At 40.0% G+C, this 21892-nt stretch overlaps 1 protein-coding gene across 1 annotated transcript; it reads left to right on the forward strand.

The window, feature by feature from the left end:
* Positions 1–16815: 16815 nt before the first annotated feature.
* Positions 16816–17961, forward strand: LOC130461822 (uncharacterized). Its single transcript, XM_056830050.1, has one exon. The coding sequence runs from the start codon at positions 16816–16818 to the stop codon at positions 17959–17961; it is 1146 nt and encodes a 381-aa protein (XP_056686028.1).
* Positions 17962–21892: the final 3931 nt, after the last annotated feature.

The raw sequence follows: 21892 nt of genomic DNA on the forward strand, positions 1-21892 counted from the left end.
GATCCTTCTTCATCTTCTTCTTGGATGGCGCTACTTGCCTTCCTGAAGTAGATGGAGATGCACCCTTGCGTTGGATCTTCTCCGGAACCTTTTTCTTGATTTTCTTACTCTTTACTTTTAGCGATGCTTGCCTATCACTTACAAAGTCCAATTCGTACTGATGAAGAAAGTAAATTAGTTCACTAAGAGTATTCTCCCTTTTCTTGGAGAAATAGAGTAGTTTGAATTTCTTATAACCAGGGTGAAGAGAATTCAAAAGTATTCCCGCAGCTGCAGAATCTGGGAATGGATCACCAAGTAACTCAAGCTGGTTGAGAAGCCCAACCATTTTCTTTGTATGAGTTCTAATTGGCGTCCGCTCTGTCATTTCAAGATCAATGACCCTTTCCCTTGCTTTTTGTCTTTCGACGTCAAAGCAACAACCCAGTGGAGCGTTAATCTTTAGATCCTCAAATGAATTTACCAATTCAAAAACATTTTGGTCGACATGTTGACCACCATGTTGGAATCTACCACGACATATATCCCTAAGATGCCTTAGGAGTGCCCATGGCTCGTATGCAACGAACCTTGCACTCCAATCATTGGGGATAGAGCCAAGAATAAGATCCATCACTAGCGACACGTGGCTTGCCCACGTACAGTGCTTTTCTGGAGTCATATCCTTTGAGTAATAGCTGGGGATGGGATGGTCAACTACATATTCAATGTTGTTCCACCTGAGGACTTGCCGAAGCTTCCTCTCCCAATCAAGAAAGTTTGATAGGTTCAATTTTACATCCAGAATTTCAGTTACTTTGAGTTTTGTTTTGATCGCGACCATTTTGATTACTACAATCGAAAAGAATTTGCAATAAATAACCATTCATACAATTCAATAACTTTGAAATAAAAGTAAAACATGCAATCATTAAAGCTATTAAAACATTTCATTCATGCAAAAAGAAAAAACATGGTATAAAATGAATGAAACGATTCCAAGACCCCAAAAGTCCTAAATCCTTAAGCAGCTTTAGCATGTCTTAAGTAGTTTAAGATTTTAGGTAAGCAAAACCTATTGCTAGTAATCTCCACATTACTCTTGGTTAATAAATTAATGCCATAATTTATCCCATTGCCACAACTTAATGCCATTGTTGTTTGAGTTGCAACCACAATCAACGTGCTCCTTTAGGACGCCTTACCACCTAAGTCAACTAAAATAGCACCTCGCTTTAGCGTAAACCTACTATCTTAGATCCCTAGATTTTTGTAAGTGTTGATTTGGAAGGAAATTTTTAAAACTCAATATTACTTGGACCTAGTTGTTTCTATGTTGGTTCGATTATTTAGTGAACTTAAAACTAATCGATTCATAGGAAACAACCTGTTCATGCAAAGCATAAATACATTCATACATTCACGCATAATATATATATTAAATTGCATAAATAATTGGTGATCTAGTATGGTCCAAAACTTCTTGTCTTGAAGCATCCAATCTTCATCACCTCCTTGTTAGCTTGGCATCGTCTTGAATCTTCGTTCAAATGCTAACTTAAAGTTCTAAACTTAGAAATACTTGAAATAATAAATTACATCAAAATTTCCATGGTACGCAGACCATATTTAAAACTTTACATTCAAAGATAGAACGGTGCGCAGACCATATTTAACTATCCTAAATTGGCCATACTAGTCACTTGGAGTACCTGCATTGCATAAAATATATATTCTACGCATTCACCCATTCGTATGCTAAAACAAATGGCCCATGTTAATATGCAAGTATTTACATGAATTAATTAAAATTCACGTTCACATAAACGCGTCCTAAAAGATTAATCAATTTCCAAATTATTAATCCTTAGACTTTATTCTAATTAAAATTGAATTTAATTAAAATAATGCGACCTACGAAATAATTAAAATAATTATTTCATTTTAATTTCATTTAGTGGCTCCCACTCAAACCAATAATTATTCCGGATAATTAATTATGAAATATTAAATTAAAACTCGCGGCCCGGCCCAAGCAAATAAAATATTAAATTAATTATCCCGTTAGCCCAAATTAATGCAAATATACGAAGCCCAACGAATTAAACGATTTTAAAAAAAGTTCAATTGCCTAATCGGGCTAGGCTTGCGCCCAGCCCCGCCTTGCGTGAAGCCCAAGAGCACACGAGCATTGCCCGCGCACCCCAGCCTCATCGTGCGTGAGGCCCAAGAGCACACGAGCATTGCCCGCGCGCCCCACCCCCATCGCATCGCATGCGCACCGCGTACCCGCAACCATGCTGCCCCTGCGTTGCGTGTGTTGTGCATCGAGTGTGCTGGACGTCGCAAGGCTTGCCCTTGCTTCGTCGCAGCCCCGCAAGCGTGCTCGCCTGCCCCTTCCTTGGCTAGCGCGCACGAGGCACGCAGCCTTGTTGCTGCTGCCCGTGTCGCATGGCTCGGCGAGCACAATGGCCTCGTATGGCTCGACGAGCCATACTTCCATGATGCCCATGTTCGTGTTTTTGGTTCGTAAAACGGACCAACTTAATTAAAATTAAATTTAATTCACGAACTTGCATTAATTTTATTTTTCAAAAAAAAGTTACGATTTAATTTTTGAAAAACAACGATTTTTAACGATTTAATAAACTTTAACGACAATCCAATTTCGTAAAATTAATAAATCAAGGGCTAACAATATTCAAACTTTCAAGAACTATCGAATCAACTCTAAAGTTTGAACTTTTAATTAATAAAATCCGAAACTTTATATCGTTCATAAACAATTAAATTTCAGATTATTAATAATTTGGTTTAAGTGCGATTAAAGTTAACGAAACCATTCAAAATTTTAATCCAATAATTTTTAAAATTAGCCACTGACCCATGAAATTATACCCCCTTCCCCAATTAACCGAATTATTAAACCAAAATTAATTAAAATTCAATTAGGGTTGTATTTATGCGTTTCGCCTAGCTTACGAATATTCGCGATACGATATACGATTCCGATGCAAGGTCGTATCGTATAATACGTATCCAACTTAAATCCTGAAAAGCTATTAAATGAATTTCCGATTCATTTAATCCGGTGATCTGTTACGTGTCATTGGTGTGACCTTGTAGGTTCAGTCAAGAGTAAGTTGTGAGTTCAATATCCATTAGAACTCACTGATCGGAAGCATTGCTCCAGCTAGCTGTTCCGATCAGTTGATCTCACTGAATTATTTGTTCGCAATTAATCTGAACCTTGGTATTAGACTTAATGCACCTTGGGTGAAGGACATATTTCCTTCACCAACATGCTTGATTCCCATAGCTGCAGTGTGCGAGTTGTGCTTCGCTTGCGGCAGAGGTTTAGTTAATGGATCTGAGATGTTGTCGTCAGTTCCAATCTTGCTTATCTCGACTTCTTTTGTTTCAACGAATTAAAACTCTCGTAGAAGGTGAAATCTACGAAGTACATGCTTGACTCTCTGGTGGTGTCTAGGCTCCTTTGCGTGTGCAATAGCTCTGTTATTATCACAATATAGAGCTATTGGTCCTTTAATGGAGGGGACTACACCAAGTTCACCTATGAACTTCCTTAGCCAAATAGCTTCCTTTGCTGCTTTATGTGCAGCAATGTACTCCGCTTCAGTTGTAGAATCCGCAATGGTGCTTTGCTTAGCACTTTTCCAGCTTACTGCACCTCTGTTGAGGCAGAAGACAAACCCAAACTGTGATCTGAAATCATCTTTGTCGGTTTAGAAACTTGCGTCCGTATAGCCTTTAACAATTAATTCATCATCTCCACCATAGACCAGGAAATCATCTTTGTGCCTTTTTAGGTACTTCAAATGTTTTTGGCAGCAGTCCAATGTGCCTCTCCTGGGTCTGACTGGTATCTGCTCGTAGCACTGAGTGCGTACGCAACATCCGGGCGTGTACATATCATAGCATACATTATTAAACCAATCAATGATGCATATGGAATCCCACTCATCCGCCTACGCTCATCCAGTTTTTTTAGGCACTGAGACTTGCTTAGAGTCATTCCATGAGACATAAGTAGGTAGCCTCGCTTGGAGTCTGCCATATTGAACCTTTCAAGCACCTTATTGATATAAGTGCTTTGACTGAGTCCAATCATCTTCTTAAATCTGTCTCTGTAAATCTTGATGCCCAGGATGTACTGTGCTTCTCCTAGATCCTTCTTCAAAAAACATTTCCCAAGCCAAATCTTGATAGAGTTCAACATAGGAATGTCATTTCCGATAAGTAATATGTCGTCGACATATTATACTAGAAAAGAGATTTTGCTCCCACTGACCTCCTTGTATACACAAGATTCGTCTACGTTCTTGATGAAACCAAAGTCACTGACTGCTTCATAAAAACGTATATTCCAGCTCCTTGATGCTTGCTTCAATCCGTAGATTGATTTCTTAAGTTTCATACCTTTTTAGCATTCTTTGGATCCTCAAAACCCTCAGGCTGTGTCATAAACACAGTTTCTGTTAAAACGCTGTTTAAGAAAGCGGTTTTGACATCCATCTGCCATACTTCGTAATCGTAATATGCAGCGATTGCTAACATTATCCGAATAGACTTTAGCATTGCAACTGGTGAAAAGGTTTCATCGTAATCCACACCGTGGACTTGCATGTAACCTTTTGCAACCAATCTAGCTTTGAAAACTTCTAGTTTCCCATCCTTGTCCTTTTTCAGTTTGAAAACCCATTTTCTTCCTATGGCTTGGTAGCCATCTGGCAAATCGACCAAATCCCAAACTTGGTTTTCAGACATGGAGTCTAATTCAGATTGCATGGCTTCTTGCCATTGCTTGGAGCTAGGGCTCGTCCTATATTGTTTGTAAGTCTCAAGTTCATCACTTTCAAGTAATAGAACTTCATAGCTCTCGTTCGTCAAAATACCTAAGTACCTTTCCGGTTGAGATCTATATCTATGCGATCTACGCGGGGTTACATTTCTAGATGGTTCTTGATTCTCACCAGATACTTCTAAAGATCTCTGAGTTTTATCCTGAAACTCATCTTGAGCATTCTCTAGAGCTTGTTGTTCGACTCGAATTTCTTCGAGGTCTACTTTTCTCCCACTTGTCATTTTGGAAATGTGATCTCTTTCCAAAAAGATATCATCTCGAGCAACAAACACCTTGTTCTCAGATGTATTGTACAAGTAATACCCCTTTGTTTCCTTTGGATAGCCCACAAGGATACATTTGTCAGATTTTGGTTGAAGTTTGTCCGAAATTAATCGTTTGACGTATACTTCACAACCCCAAATCTTAAGAACAGACACATTTGGAGGCTTTCCAAACCATAACTCATATGGAGTATTTTCAACAACTTTAGACGGAGCTCTATTTATAGTGAGTGCAGCTGTGTTTAGTGCATGTCCCCAAAATTCTATTGGAAGTTCGGCCTGACCCATCATTGATCTAACCATGTCTAGCAAGGTTCTATTCCTCCGTTCTGACACACCGTTCCATTGAGGTGTTCCAGGAGGAGTCAATTCTGGTAGAATTCCACATTCTTTCAGATTGTCATCAAATTCATAGCTCAGATATTCACCGCCTCTATCAGACCGCAGTGCCTTAATCTTCTTGCCTAATTGATTCCCTACTTCACTCTGAAATTCCTTGAATTTGTCAAAGGATCAGACTTATGCTTCATTAGGTAGACATAACCATATCTACTGAAGTCATCAGTGAAAGTGATAAAGTAGCTGAAACCACCTCTAGCATTTGTAGTCATTGGTCCACATACATCTGTATGGATTAAACCCAATAGTTCAGTTGCTCTTTCTCCAACTTTAGAGAAAGGTTGCTTTGTCATTTTGCCAAGTAAACATGATTCGCACTTACCATAATCCTCTAAGTCAAATGGTTCTAGAATTCCTTCCTTTTGAAGCCTTTCTATGTGTTTTATGTTTATATGGCCTAATCGACAATGCCACAGATAGGTGAGATCTGAATCATTCTTTTTGGCCTTTTTGGTATTTATCTTATAAACTTGTTTGTCGTGATCTAATAAATAAAGTCCATTGACTAATCTAGCAGATCCATAAAACATCTCTTTAAAATAAAACGAACAACTATTGTCTTCTATTAAAAAGGAAAATCCCTTAGCATCTAAGCAAGAAACATAAATGTTGTTTTTAGTAAGACTTAGAGCATGAAAACATTCTCACAGTTCCAAAACTAGCCAAGATGGCAACGACAAATAATAAGTTCCTACAGCTAATGCAGCAATCCGTGCTCCATTTCCCACTCGTAGGTCGACTTCACCCTTGCTTAACCTTCTACTTCTTCTTAGTCCCTGCGAATTGGAACATAAGTGTGAGCGACAACCTGTATCTAATACCCAAGAAGTTGAATTAGCAAGTATACAGTCTATAGCGAAAATACCTGAAGATGGAACGACTGTTTCGTTCTTCTGATCTTCCTTAAGCTTTGGACATTCTCTCTTGTAATGGCCAATTCCATCACAATAAAGACAACTTGATGTGGACTTGCCCTGCTTTGTCTTCCTTTTTGACTCAGCATTTCCCTTGGACTTTCCACTTTTCTTGAAGGGTCTCCCTTTAGCCTTGAGTAAATCCTTGGCTTCACAGTCGAGTATTATCTCAGCCTTTTAGACCAGGTGAAAAAACTCTGCGACTGTTTCTTCTCTTGGTTCACTCATGTATAGTTGCGTAAAGCGACCAAACCCACTGTGGAGTGAATTGAGCAAGATAGAGACTGTCATCCTTTCACTTATTGGTGTTCCTAGCAGACTTAGGCGGTCAAAATATGAAAGCATAAGGTCTACATGGAACCTTAGTGGAACACCAACCCTTTGTTTAGTGCGAAGGAGCTGAACATGTGTTTCTTGGACCTCCATCCTAAAACATCTGTTATGAGAACTAACCTTTAGGCCATACACTGATTCAATCAACTCATGGACATTTAGGTCCCTGTCCTCCGTGTTTCCACGACAGATGTCCCTCGGATTCTTGATGAGCGTAAAAGGTTCGTAAGCTACTAACCTCCTAGCCCATTCATCAGGGATATTGTTCAGCATGAGACTCATAACCTTTTTGAGATCCGGATCCCAGGCGGCATGTCTTTCAGGGGTCATGTCTCTGGCATAGTAGCTTGGCATGGGATGGAACAGTACATACTCAAATCCGTTGAGTATCACTAGTTCAATCAGCTTAGCTTCCCATTCAAGAAAATTTGTTAGGTTCATCTTGACCATAAGCTCAGAACCCATGATGATGTTTTGATTGTTGTTTGCCATAGTAAAACTACAATTGAAAAAGAATAAACAAATAAATAACCATTCACAGTTTCACATAAAAAACTTGAATTCTAGCATACATGCATAATTTATCATTTATTAAACATTTTATTCAAATTATGTGTTCCGGCAGGTGTGAATAAAATGATTCCAAGATCCTTAAATCATTGAAGAAGTAAGCACATTATGTATTTAGACTCAATTCTAAAATATTTTAGGTAAGCAAAGCCTTTGCTAATAGTCTAGAAACTACTCTTGGTTGATAGGTACGTCTAAGAACTTATTAGGTAAACCTATCTCATTTGCCACGACATAAAAGGACTCCTTACTTATATCGTTGAGTTTCACCAAAACTAACATGTACTCACAATTATTTGTATACCTTACCCCTTTAGGATCAATAAGTAACACCTCGCTTAGGGCGAAAACTATTACTAAGATTGATGTAAAGGTTATCCAAGTAAGTGTTATTTTGGCATGCCACCTTTTAACTCAATTTTTAAAGTTTGGAACTTAAGGCTCTTACTATGTTGGTTAGATTTTAAGTGAACTAAAATCCTTAATCATGCAACATAATCAAGCCACAATCTCATGCATAATTAAGAATATTTAAAGCAATAAATAACTTAAAGCATGCATAAGATATAAATGTGATCTAGTATGGTCCGACTTCATCTTGAAGCTTCAACTTCAAACTCCGTCTTGAAAATGGATTGGAAACTTCGCTTTGAATTTCACCATGGGAGGCGCCATTTTCACCAAATAGGGTAAGCTATAATTTTAAACTAATTACAACTATTTGATGGTACGCAGACCCTTTTAAAGCAATAAAACTATGCATTAGACCAATTTTACATTCAAATTAATGGTACACAGACCATATTTTCTATCCTATTTGGGCCATACTAGTCACTTTCCATAACCTGCAAAACGGTACATTTACAATATACCATTCACCCATTCATTTATCAATGAATGGCCCACATAGCTGGTTAGTAGAACATATTATGCATCACATAAATATTTGCATCAAATAATCAAGGGTTCCAATAATCTACTAATTATTCAATCCTTATTAATTCTAATCAAGTTGTTTTAACCTTAAAGGAAAGCAGACCTAATCAAGAGTTTATGACTAAAACTCTCCCACTTAAACCAAGAAATTTACATGCTTTACTAATTTTAAACATAAAATTGTATTTCCTAGTCTAACCGGAAACATACAAATTTAATTAAAATTTAAAGCTCATATAAATTATTATTTGAATCCTTTAATTTATTTTCAGTTTATTAAATTAATTAATTTAAATTTAATCAAGGTTTTAATTTTAGTAAAATAATTAGTATAAATAAAATTTATAATAATTAAATTATTCAAAATTAAATTCCGAGAAAAATTAAATTACGAGTTTTAAATTTAATTAAAATCGTTTTTCCAACTGCAAATCAAAATTAAAACGAATCAATCGGGTCAAGACGAGGCCATGGGCTTGCGCCCATGCCCCGTCGAGTCTACGAGGCAGCATCGCCCCACTCGACTGATCGCACAACAAGGCCCGAGCAGCCACGCGTAGATGCAGCAAGCCGAGCCACGCCTACGCGCAGCAGCAGCTCGCTGCTTGTGGCGAGGCTTCCTTGCTGCCCGCGCTGCGGCCTGCTTGCTTGGTGCCTTGCCTCTCGCCCCATCCGCCCATGCACGTCGCAGCACTCGACGCAAGGCAGGGCTACTGCCTTGTGCTCTCGTGCCACACGCTTGCTCGCTGCATACGTACTGCATGGGCGACGAGCTCCCTTGCTCGTCGTCGCATGCCCGCACTATACAACACCCCTTAAGGGTAACACTTAGCGCCCATTGATTTGTGCGTGCAAATTTTGTGAGCGGTTTTTATAAAAATCAAAACTTTATAATTTAAATTTATAGACGAATTAAAAAAATCATATTAATTTCAAAAATTTAGGGCGAAAAATCGAAAATTTATTATTTAAATTAATTTCCGATCAAGTTTATTTTCATGGATTCAAATCTAGGTCATAAAAATTTAAAATTTTCCAAATTTAACAAATTTCATGGTGGTTTTTAATCATGGATTCCTAATTAAATTGTCAATGAATTATGAAAATCAAATCAAATTCTAAATTTTTCGAATTTCAACAAATTAATTACAATTACAAATTAGGTTGTATAATTAACAAGCTCATGCATTAAAATTGTTAAACATATACAGTAGGTCAATCATAGATTCAAGATTTACAAAAAAAAATCGCAAATATTTAATTTAACATCTTAAAAGTTACAAAATTTGCATTCGAAAAACTAAAACCTCCGATAAGTCATAGTTAGGATTCGAATTTGGGAATTCTGGGTTCGGCATCAAATCCTTGATTTTAGTCAAAATTTTAAAACGCCGTTTACATGCGAAATTCACTATAAAATTATATGATTCCGACCATTATTGACTAAACTGCCGAAAATCCTGCGAACATATATTTAAATAATAGCACGAATTTGCAATTACTTACAAAAATCGAAATTAATCACCCTTTAATTCATTGAAAATTTAAAAAATTTAACCATGTTAACCATAATTGATTATGGAATTAATTAGAGGCTCGTGATACCACTGTTAGGTTATGACAAATATAAAGCATATATATTTCATGGGGAAAAACCATAAAGCCAGGAATCCAAATTAATTGCCACATAACAATTAGCATAATTTAGGATACATACTTATGTAGCGTGCCCTCCCTAGCTGCTCCCGAACCGAACAAGAACAAGTTTAGGACTCCAATTGTCGTCCCTCCATAGATAGTCCACAACACGTTCGGATCCGCCTTAGATTTAATTAACTAGAATTCAACCTAAGGTTTTAAGTTATTCGAATATAATTTGTGGCAAATTATTAACTTTAGTTTTAACCTTAAAACTATATGAATACTTGAATTGATTGATTATAAATTGTGAATGCCATCACCTATTTATAGGGTAGGATTATCGGAACTAGAAACCTACTAGGATTCAATTAATCTAATCTTATTAGAATTAGATATTAATTAAAACTATTAAGTTAATGTTTAATTCAACAACTAACTCTAGTAGTTTTAGGAAATTAATCTTTAATCTAATCCTAATCGCTTAATGATTCGATGCATGCACGAACTCAACGCACACACGCACGCACAGCCCCCGAGGGGCGCAAGGCACGCGCGCGCGCGGAGTGCTCGGCCCAGCAGCGCTGCAGCCCACGAGTGGCCGTGCCAGCCTACTGGCCTCGCTGGGCATGGCCTTGCGCTTTGCTTGGCTGGGCCTTGCGATGCTTGCGGGCTGCCTTGCTGCGCACGGGCTTTGCTAGGCGCAGGCCTGGCTTCGTGCTGGACCTTGCGTTTGGCAAGCTCGTCCGATGTTCATTTCGTACGACGCGCTTCCGATTAATTTTCCGATTCCGGAATTCATTTCCGATTCGAACAATATTTAATATTTCCGATTCCGGAATTAATTTCCGTTTCGAACAAATATTTATTATTTTCGATTCCGGAATTATTTTCCGATTCCGACAATATTTCCGATTCCGGCAATATTTCCATTTCCGATAATATTTTCCGATACGTACCATGTTTCCGTTTCCGGCAACATCTACGACTTGGATAATATTTATATTTCCGATACGATCCATATTGACGTTTCTGGCAATATCATCGTTTCCGGAGTATTCATAATTTGCCTTTTGACGATTTCAACTCCCACTGGAACCGAGATCCATCGATTTCGAATATGCATAAATGGAGTATTAAATTCATTTAAATACTTGATCCTTTCACGTACAATTTGTGTGACCCTACGGGTTCAGTCAAGAGTAAGTTGTGGATTAATATTATTAATTACACTTGAACTGAAGCGGACTCTAGCTAGGCATACAGTTCACTTGATCTCACTGAATTATTAACATGTATAATTAATTAATACTGAACCGCATTTATTAGACTTAGAATTGAATGCATACTTGGACCAAGGGCATTATTTCCTTCAAGATCACCCTTTTTCCCTTCTTTCTTCGGGCTACCATCTCTCGCGCCCTGCTTCTCTTTCCCTTTCCTCAAGCTGCCCTCGGGCTTGCTCTGATTTTCTCTTGTATCCTTCGGCTCCGAGGAACCTTTTAATCTTGTAGCAGCTTTGTTGAACTCTTCGATTCTGAAGAACGCATCTTCCATCTGGAGCACATCAGCTATTTTGGAGGGGTTCTAAATTGACAACTTGTCACGGAACCGTCCCTCCTGGAGGGCGTGTTTCAGCGCGAAGATTGCCACGTCAGCTTGCAGGTTTGCGATGTTGGTTGATTCTTTGCCATGAAGTCCCGAAGACTTTCGCCTCTCTCTTGTTGAATCGAGGTAAGTTCGGCAGTGGTTCGCTCGGGGCGGTTGTTACTGATGAACTGAACACAAAACTTTTCACTTAGATCTTTGAAGTTGTCAATCGATCCTTTCGACAGTAATCTGAACCATTCTCCCGCCACTCCGATTAGCGTGGTTGGGAAATATTTGCACCAACAAGCTTTGGATTGGGGGCTCAAGAACATCTGCTGCTCGTAGGAGATTACGTTGTCTCTCGGATCAGTGGTTCCGTTGTATGTCAGGTGCGCTGGCATCCTAACCTTCGGGATTTCCTCTATGACCAACTCTTCAATGAATGGGGAGGACGTTGGAGTCATGAATTTCTTCCCTAGCCTCGCTCTAATTCCTCCACTTCCCGAGGTTCCTGCATGGGAACGCTCGGGGGTGCGTCGGGGGCTAGGGGTACGATCATGTCTCCTTTTTCTTCTCCTTGCCGCTCGGCTACTGGTTTCAGGTCGTTCATCGGACTTATTTGTTTCACCAATTCTTTCGTGCACCGAAGGCCTTAGCCTGTTGAGCACTGCACTTCGGATCCGAGTAGGTTGAGTTGCAGTCGTTCCAATGATTTGGAAAGTTCGCGGGGTGGGCGACCTAAACCATTCTGGTTGAGCTTGGGCTTGTTCTTGGGTTCTTCAAGTGTTCTCATCCCATCTTGTCGACAAGTGTGTTCCTGTCATAGCTGGGAATGTTCGGTAAGACCTGGAGGGTGTCTCACTTAGCGTCGGCTCCAGGTGAATCTGCCTCCTCATCCTCCGGTGTGTGCGGCGGTTGTTTCTCGGGTTTTTCTCCTTTTTGTTGGAAAGGTAGTTCTGCATGTTGGTTATGGCCGCGGCGAGCTCTTCCCGCGAGGGGACCGAAAGTCTAGAGGTTACTTGCGTGTGAGTGCGCGTTGTCCGACTCGGTTGTGGACGCACCTTAGATTTGTCAGACTCGTAGTCGTGAATGTTTTCCATCTTGGATGAAAAATGGTGGTTTTTTTGAATCTTTGTAATAACTTCCCCACAGACGGCACCAAATTGTTCCGATTTTGAAACAATGGGATTCGGATAAAGGCCCTATTCGTTGATGTGGAATATCTAACTTGCTTGAGTGGGTTTTGTCCGAATTTACCTGCACAATGAACAATGTAACTTGCCTCGGGGGTGTTCTGAGGAAAGTCCCTCCGATGCCTAAGTAAGAACAATGCTCGGATCTTAGAGAGAGTTATCTAGAGAGTAGTGTTAAGGAATTAAATTGGACGTACCTTGAGGTATGAGCCTTGGCGGCTTATTTATATTGTTTGTATAGTAAATGCTCCATATGTCATTTATTACTTGATGGGCTTTGGGTCATGTGGTTGGCTGATTAGCCTTTGAAGAGTAAGTGGCTTTTTTGTTGTTGTAGCCTTTTTAGCTTTTTGGGTTGTAGGCCCAATTGAAAGTGAATTGGACACCCAAACAGTTGTTTACACCAGACGACCTCGGACTCTAAATTTCGAGAGCCAATATTCGGCGCGGTCGTGCAATACAATTATACAAGTATATTACGATGTAACACGTTGGCCCATTAATTTAGGGGATTCTTATTCGACGTCCTCGTTCGCTAAAAACACCCTCGTATTTATGATAAAAAGACAATTTTACCCTTAATAAGAAAATAACCCTCCCTCCCCTTTCATCCCTCCCCTTTCACCCTCCCCCAGCCATTGTTACTGACCTAAAAATCCGGCTAAATTTCGACCACCCTCCCCGCCGCCTCGTTCACCCAAAATAAAACCAACCTCCCTTGCTCTGCTATACTGCTTGCCATTTTAAAAAAAACTAAACCGTTGGAAAACTAGGGGAGAGCAGAGAGGAGGAGGAGCAGAGCTCGCGCGTAAGCAGAGACACGTAGGAGGCGCAGCAAATCAAAGGAGTAGAAAGCACACCGACGCAGCAGAGAGGAGGAGGAGCTGCATCAGATACGTTTTTTTATAATTCCTGTCGAACGTGAGTGCCGCCCAAATAAGGTGGCCCAGACCAAGGTTGAAACGCCCAAAATTAGCGGCGTCAACCTTGGCCCAGCCGCAGATCTTGCGCAGCTGAGCCATGGTCGTCGCCGCTATTTTTGGGCATCTCCCTCCCCTTCACCTCTCCCCTGCCGTCGACCACCGGGTAAACCACCACTTCACACCCACTCCGCTAATTTTTTTTATTGTCGCCCGTGTTTGGCGGCTGCCACCATGGCCAGGCTTCTCAAGATATGCGGCACAGCCATGGTGGTGGCCGCCAAACATGGGCGGCACCCCCCTTCCCCTGTTTTTGTCCTTCGTTCCCCCTCCCCTGTTTTCTGTTTTCTTTTTTATTTTTTATTTTTTATTTTTTGATTTATATTTTCCAAATTTTTTTATATGCTGAAATTGAAATAATAAACGAAATTAAATATAAAATAAAGTGAGAAGTTGTTTTTTTTTTGTTGATAGGCACAAAAATGTGACCTTTCCCTGTTTGCTTCCTTCGTTCCCCCTCCCCTGTTTTCTGATTTTTTTTTTAATTTCTCTTTCGAATTTTGTTTAATGATTTATATTTTCTAAATTTGTTTAATGATCTTTTTAATTTTTATGAAATGTTTAGTTTATTAAAAAAATTATTTATGAAAATGATTGTAAAAATCATGAAAAATAGCTTCGGGCGCAACTTGCTACACAGTGATAAAAAAATTCCATAGCTTCGACGACGATGAGTGAAGAAGATAGTGGAAGTGATGAGTGAAGATGGTGGAGGTGAGGTGGAAGTTGCCGGAAATATTGCCGGAATTTTGAGTAGCCTTCCGAAAACGGAAAGTTGAAGAAAGGTGGGCTAAAATTTTATGAGGGTAGAATTGTACTTTCATATTTAATATGAGGGCGTTTTTAGCGTATGCGGACGTCGAATAGCGATACACTTAATTTAATTAAATGAATTTGTTATCAAATACCCCGGAGTATGAATAAGATCCACGTATTATTGGATATGTACGCTGTGACTAATTAATACTTCCTCCGTCTTTTAATACTCACAACGTTTGGACTTTTGCCACTATTTATATAATCTACTTTGACTATTCGTAGTATTTTTTATATAAGATAAAACATAGTCATGTGGGATCTTGTTAGATTCGTCTCAATGTGTATTTTCAAAATATCAACTTTTTATAATTTTTGCATAAAGAGAATTTAAGATATAAATGATCATAGTTGTGCATTGACATGCGTGAAACTAACAAACGTTGCGAGTATTAAAAGACGGAGGAAGTACTAATAATGGCTAGTAAGATCCTCGTTAGCTATGACTCATGTGCATTGTATAGATTTGCATACGTCAATGTACATGCCTTTACAATTGCTCACCTTCGTCAATTGTCCTACATTTATCTAACACCGTTGGCTTTGATATTTTTCTTTGTTAGCCAGCTCGCTACGCGGTTTAACACTTGTGGTTCTTCAAATCAAATCACTTCTAACCTAAATTGTACCAAAACGGTTAGGGATACGGATACAGACACAATATGGGTACAGGGCTATGCCATCTTAAAAATGACGAACACGGGAAATAATAATATAATAATAAAGTAATAAAATAAAATTACAATCATCTGTAAAATATATGTAAAATTTAATTAAATCTATTAACGACATTCAAATAAGATGCCATTTTCCAATTCAGGCTCTTCAAGTTAGAGATTTGAAATTCCAAGACAAATAAAATCTTCTAAATTTCCATAAGCATCTCCTCCTACATCCTACATTTTCCAATAACTTTCATTCCTCCTAGAAAGTAGACGAAGATTGTTGTGAATGAACACCAAACCTTCATAAACATAAGATGTGAAATATTAACTAATGTTGAAATATGTGTCCAAGATGTGTCCATCGTGTATCCGGCAAGTGTCCATGTGTCCTAATATTTCCAAAAAAACGGACACTTGATTTCGCGTGTCGATCACATATTTTCGCGTGTCCAAGGAGTGTCTGTGTCGATCCGATACGTGTCGGACACGAGACACGACAGCCCAATGGCGTGTTCGTGCTTCCCAACTTCTAACTAGGCTCAGTCAGAGTTACCCACCGACTTGTATTTGTTATAAGAGTACGATGTATGTTCTTTCACGTAAAATAAGATATTTGGATCATTATTTAATTTCAAAGTCTTTTCTAATTTGATCAAACCTTTATTGTATGCGACGCTGGTTTATACGTAGTAGGAAAACATTGTTACATGAGATTTGTTAAATTCATTTTAATGTGTATTTTCAAGTATGTAATCTTCTAATTACAAAATTAAACATACGAGTAATTGACAATGTGTAAACAAAATAGGCAGATTTATAATTAAAATTTAATAAACAGTAAGTTTGAAATATGGTGAACAAAACATAGCTGTGTTAGGTATTCTAACCCGACAAATTGAAAACTATAGTTTGTTTGAGATACATGGTGGGTTCAAGTTCGAAGTCAAGTCATGAAGATTACTAAGAAGGGGTTTTTTTTAAAATTTTTTTAATCTTGAGAGTTCTTCCCATTTCTTTTTGACACCTTTGTCAATGCAATTTTTTTTCAATATTATTGCTCTGTATCTATAATTAAATGTTAATACAAATTATAAACCAAAATGTTCGGGCCCCCTGTGGGACCCACCTTTTTACATAAATTACCGAAGTACCCTTTTAGGGGAAATTACTGAAAATATCCTCAAACACAAACCTCCTAATGGGCTCAAACCAGAATTTCGGGGCCCATATCTTAGCCTCCTGCAGGCCCAAGATTTCATACCCCTACACTTTCCCATATTTACTAATAATGCCATCCTGCATTACTATAAATACGTCTCACCTAATCATTACTCAGGTATGCAATTATTCCCACACTGACTCTCTCACTACTTTCTCTCTCTACAAAAACTGACTTGAGCGTCGGAGAGGGTTTTCTCGGGAAACCCCCCGAGCCAGTTTACGTTTGCCATTTTTGTAGGACAAACCACAACCGATTGGAGTAAAACAACAGCCTGGTTGAAGAGGCTTCCCCTATTTTCACACTTAGCATTTTCTTCGCAGAAACAGTTGGCGCCGTCTGTGGGAAAATCAACTACAAGCCTTGTTTAACACTCGACGAACCACGCAACACTCCTCCTCTCATCGATCAGAGTCCCATCTCAATTACGTGTTGATGCCTACTCCGCGGAACGGGGATGATCACGATGGTGATCAGGACCATGAGAACCAACAACCCCATGTCAAAGGTCACCCTAAGAACTTGGTCACCAGAAAGGATCTGGAACATTTGGCTGCTCAAGTCAATGAGGCTATCCACAACCTCCAAGGAATGGGAGAGGGACCTTCAAGGAAACAACTAAACCACCCTACCAGCTCAAGGGTGAGCACAACATCTCATACCATCCACAGGGCACAGCCTCAAAGTGTGATGAACATGCTAGGTGACAGGGGTGGGGCACAACCTCGCCCTCACCAACTAAGGGCCAGTCAAGATGCACGCCGGGTAATTGAAGAGCGACAGTTGCACAGAGGAGACCTTGATGCTCGAGACCTCTTGCACAGGAGGCGCCTCGAACAAGCAAGAGAAGCCATCAAGAATGATAGGATCACCCGAGGTCTACCCCCCTCTAGTTCTAAGACTACTGCCTCCGCACGAGACCACCCAACTCCTTCAAGGCAAGTCGAACCGGTCGAAATCAGCTCTCGAAGGACATCTCCCATGAGGCACTCACCTTCTCTTATAAGGAGACGTCACTCACCCCCTAGCCGGGTTAGAGGACATTCCCCCAGGACAAGGGCTTCACCCCCCGATCAACAACCTGGGGCTCATTCACCTTCTCATCGCCCAAGGCATCGCTCACCCTCAAGAATAGGAAGGAGCCATCCACGCCGTGAGCGAACATACTCGCCTCTCCTAGAGAGTAGAGGTAGGCATGCCTCCCCAAGAGAAAGATGGGGCTCCCCTCCACCAAGAAATGATAGGCACACTTCATCATTACAGGAGGCTCTCACTCCCTTCTCCCAAGAGATAATGAACACCCCTCGGCAAGACAAAGTGAAGGTCCCTACCATCGAGCCTTTCGATGGAACTACGGATCCAGAAGAGCACATGGCCGCCTATGCGGCTCAAATGAACGTTCAGACTGGATGTGGAGCTACTTGGTGTAGGTACTTTCCCACCACCTTGAAGGGTCTTTCACTTATCTGGTTCAACAAGCACGTGCCGAAGGGGAGATCAAGAGCTACAGTGAGCTTGAAAAGGTGTTCATCAGCCAATTCGTTGCGGGTCGAAGACATCAAACGACAAGTGTTAACTTGATGGCGGTCAGACTGGGAGAGACGGAGACTCTTAGCAACTATATCAAGACGTTCAATGAAGAAGTCCTAAAGATACACAATCTCAAGGACGAAACCAAGTTTGCAGCCCTCTTGGCGGGGCTTCAGCCAGATGACTTCAAATTCGAGTTGATCAAGTCCGGGGTGTCCAACCTCGATGAAGCAATGGAGAAGGCCCAAATGCACATTCAAGCCACATATATTTGTAAGATCAATTGGGGTGGTGAGAGTGGAATAAGGCAAAAACAAAAGCCAAGACCAAACAGCAGCCACGACCAAACTCAGCCCTCCCTAAAAAAGATAGCTATGGTTGATGACCATGGTGAGGATCCGAGGTACAACCACAATAGGCGGGAGATTTACCTTGATCTCAAAGGAAAAGACATCCTCCCTAAGCCACCTACAATTCGTACCCCCGAAGCAAAGCGAGACAAGTCACTTTGGTGTGAGTTTCACCACGAGTGCGGGCACACCACAAAGTGTTAGGTTATGATACATATGACAAAACATAAATCATGCGGAAAACCTTAATGCCAGGAAACATATTATTTACACATAATCATTTAGCATAGTTTAGATGTATACACTTTGTAGCGTGCCTTCCCTAGCTGCGCCCGAACCGAACAAGAACAAGTCTTTAGGACTCCAAGTGTCGTCCCTCCGTAGATAGTCCACAGCACGTCCGGATCCGCCTTAAGCTTGACCAACTAGAATCGCCCTTAAGGTTCCTAGGATTTTCGGCTAAATAGGTTGCAAGTGTTTGGCTGATTTTGTTCCAAAATCTTACCTTTTAATACTTCAATATTGTATGTAAATATGTGACCCTAGGCACCTATTTATAGAGTTATGGAAAAGGAATTATAATCCTATTAGAATACTAATTTATATAATTATAATCCTGCTAGGACTCTAATTAAATAAACTTTATATATTAGGATTAGATTTAATCATATGACGAATCCCGGTAGCCTTAGGATTCGAGTAACACACACGAGAGGCGCACAAGCACCGCACGCAGGCCTTACGGCCTACACACAGCGCAAGGCCCAACTCGTCGCAGCCCTTTGCTCCGCATGCGCGCCCAAAGCTTCGGCTGGGCCTGGCTTTTGCGATGGGCCTGGTCGAGGCTTGGCGTGTGTTTGTTGCGCTTTGGCTTGTTGGGTGATGGCCCGGCTTCGTGTTGGGCCTTCGTCTGGCAGGCCTCGATTCCGGAATTTATTTCCGATACGAACAATATTTAATATTTCCGTTTCCGGAATTATTTTCCGATTCCGATAATATTTCCGATTCTGACAATATTCCCGTTTCCGGCAATATTTCCGATTCCGACAATATTTCCATTTCCGATAATAATTTCCGATACGTACCATGTTTCCGTTTCCGGCAACATCTACGACTTGGATAATATTTATATTTCCGATACGATCTATATTTCCGTTTCCGGCAATATCATCGTTTCCGGAGTATTCATTTACTTGCCTTTTACAATCTTAGCTCCCACTGAAACCAAGATCCGTCGATTTCGAATATCCATTGATGGAGTATTTAATGCCATTAAATACTTGATCCGTTTACGTACTATTTGTGTGACCCTACGGGTTCAGTCAAGAGTAAGCTGTGGATTAATATCATTAATTCCACTTGAATTGAAGCGGCCTCTAGCTAGGCATTCAGCTCACTTGATCTCACTGAATTATTAACTTGTTAATTAATACTGAACCGCATTTATTAGACTTAACATTAAATTCATACTTGGACCAGGGGCATTATTTCCTTCAGTCTCCCACTTGTCCTTAGGGACAAGTGTGCATTTCCTAATTCCTTTGTCGCTCGATGCTTTCTGTTTAACATAAGGTAAGAGTCGTCATCCTTATTATGTCCAGAGGTATTTCTCGGTTTCAGAGTTCAACTGATCAAATAAACAGATAATCATAGCCTATGATTCGTATGAGCACGGCCTTGCATTTTTCACAGTTCTAGCTCTCCGAGTGGCCTTGTACAACTTTCAGCATCTCATCCCGATTTATGGGAGGACAATCCCAATCTTGCGATCTTGAGATTAGACTTCGTTTGATAGGTGATTACCTGAGCGTTACCTTTATAGCCTCCTTTTACGGTGCGACGGTTGACAACGTCAAAGTAAGCAGTTCTCAAACAAGTAATTCCAAATCACTCAGGTATTGAGGATTAGTGTCTAATAATTTTAATGAAATTTACTTATGACAGATTTTCATCTCTTACAGTAAAGTTTCATAGGTCTGTCCGATACTAGTCTTCCCAAAGTTAGTATCTATGCAAATGATTATGACATTGACATGTCCACATAGTTCAAGAAACAGAACTACTAGTCATCTAGCATTCTAGTCGTCTAACGTTTTCTATGCGTCCATCTTTATAGAAAACTCCGACCAGGGACCATTTTCAACTTTTGACATTCAAGTTCACTTGATAGACATTTCTTAGTCACAGGACTGGTCCTGACAGTCTATCTTGAATATATTGTCAAATTGAAGGGGCTCATCATTTAAAAAACCACAAATTAAATGGAAAAATGAATTCTATTCATTTATTGTGAATGATTAACTAATAATGTTTTACAAAGTATTAAACTCTAAAACTTTAAAACATTAAACAAGGACATCAAAGCCATTCTCCAATATGCTTGATTCCCATAGCTGCAGTGTGCGAGTTGTGCTTCGCCTGCGGCAGAGGTTTAGTTAACGGATCTGAGATGTTGTCATCAGTTCCAATCTTGCTTATTTCGACTTATTTTCATTCAACGAACTCTCGTAGAAGGTGAAATCTACGAAGTACATGATTGACTCTTTGGTGGTGTCTAGGCTCCTTTGCCTGTGCAATAGCTCCGTTATTATCACAATACAGGGCTATTAGTCCTTTAATTGAGGGGACTACACTAAGTTCACCTATGAACTTCCTTAGCCATATAGCTTCCTTTGCTGCTTCATGTGCAACAATGTACTCCGCTTCAGTTGTAGAATCCGCAATGATGCTTTGCTTAGCACTTTTCTAGCTTACTGTACCTCCGTTGAGGCAGAGGACAAACCTAGAATGTGACCTGAAATCATCTTTGTCGGTTTGGAAAATTGCGTCCGTATAGCTGTTAACAACTAATTCATATCTCCACCATAGACCAGGAAGTCATCTTTGTGCCTTTTCAAGTACTTCAGAATATTCTTGGCAGTAGTCCAATGTGCCTCTCCTGTGTCTGACTGGTATCTGCTCGTAGCACTGAGTGCGTACACAACATCCGGGCGTGTACATATCATAGCATACATTATTGAGCCAATCAATGATGCATATGGAATCCCACTCATTCGTCTACTCTCATCAAGTGTTTTTGGGCACTGATTCTTGCTTAGAGTCATTCCATGAGACATGGGTAGGTAGCCTCGCTTGAAGTCTGCCATCTTGAACCTTTCAAGCACCTTATTGATATAAGTGCTTTGACTAAGTCCAATCATCTTCTTAGATCTATCTCTGTAAATCTTGATGCCCAGTATGTACTGTGCTTCTCCTAGATCCTTCATCGAAAAACATTTCCCAAGCCAAATCTTGACAGAGTTCAACATAGGAATGTCATTTCCGATAAGTAATATGTCGTCGACATATAATACTAGAAAAGCAATTTTGCTCCCACTGACCATCTTGTATACACAAGATTCTTCTGCGTTCTTGATGAAACCAAAGTCACTGACTGCTTCATCAAAACGTATATTCCAGGTCCTGGATGCCTGCTTTAATTCGTAGATTGATTTCTTAAGCTTGCATACCTTTTTAGCATTCTTTGGATCCTCAAAACCCTCAGGCTGTGTCATAAACACAGCTTCTGTTAAAACGCCATTTAAGAAAGCGGTTTTGACATCCATCTGCCATATTTCGTAATCGTAATATGC

The sequence above is a fragment of the Spinacia oleracea genome, chromosome 5, assembly GCF_020520425.1.
Source record: "Spinacia oleracea cultivar Varoflay chromosome 5, BTI_SOV_V1, whole genome shotgun sequence".
Classification (NCBI taxonomy): Eukaryota; Viridiplantae; Streptophyta; class Magnoliopsida; order Caryophyllales; family Amaranthaceae; genus Spinacia; species Spinacia oleracea.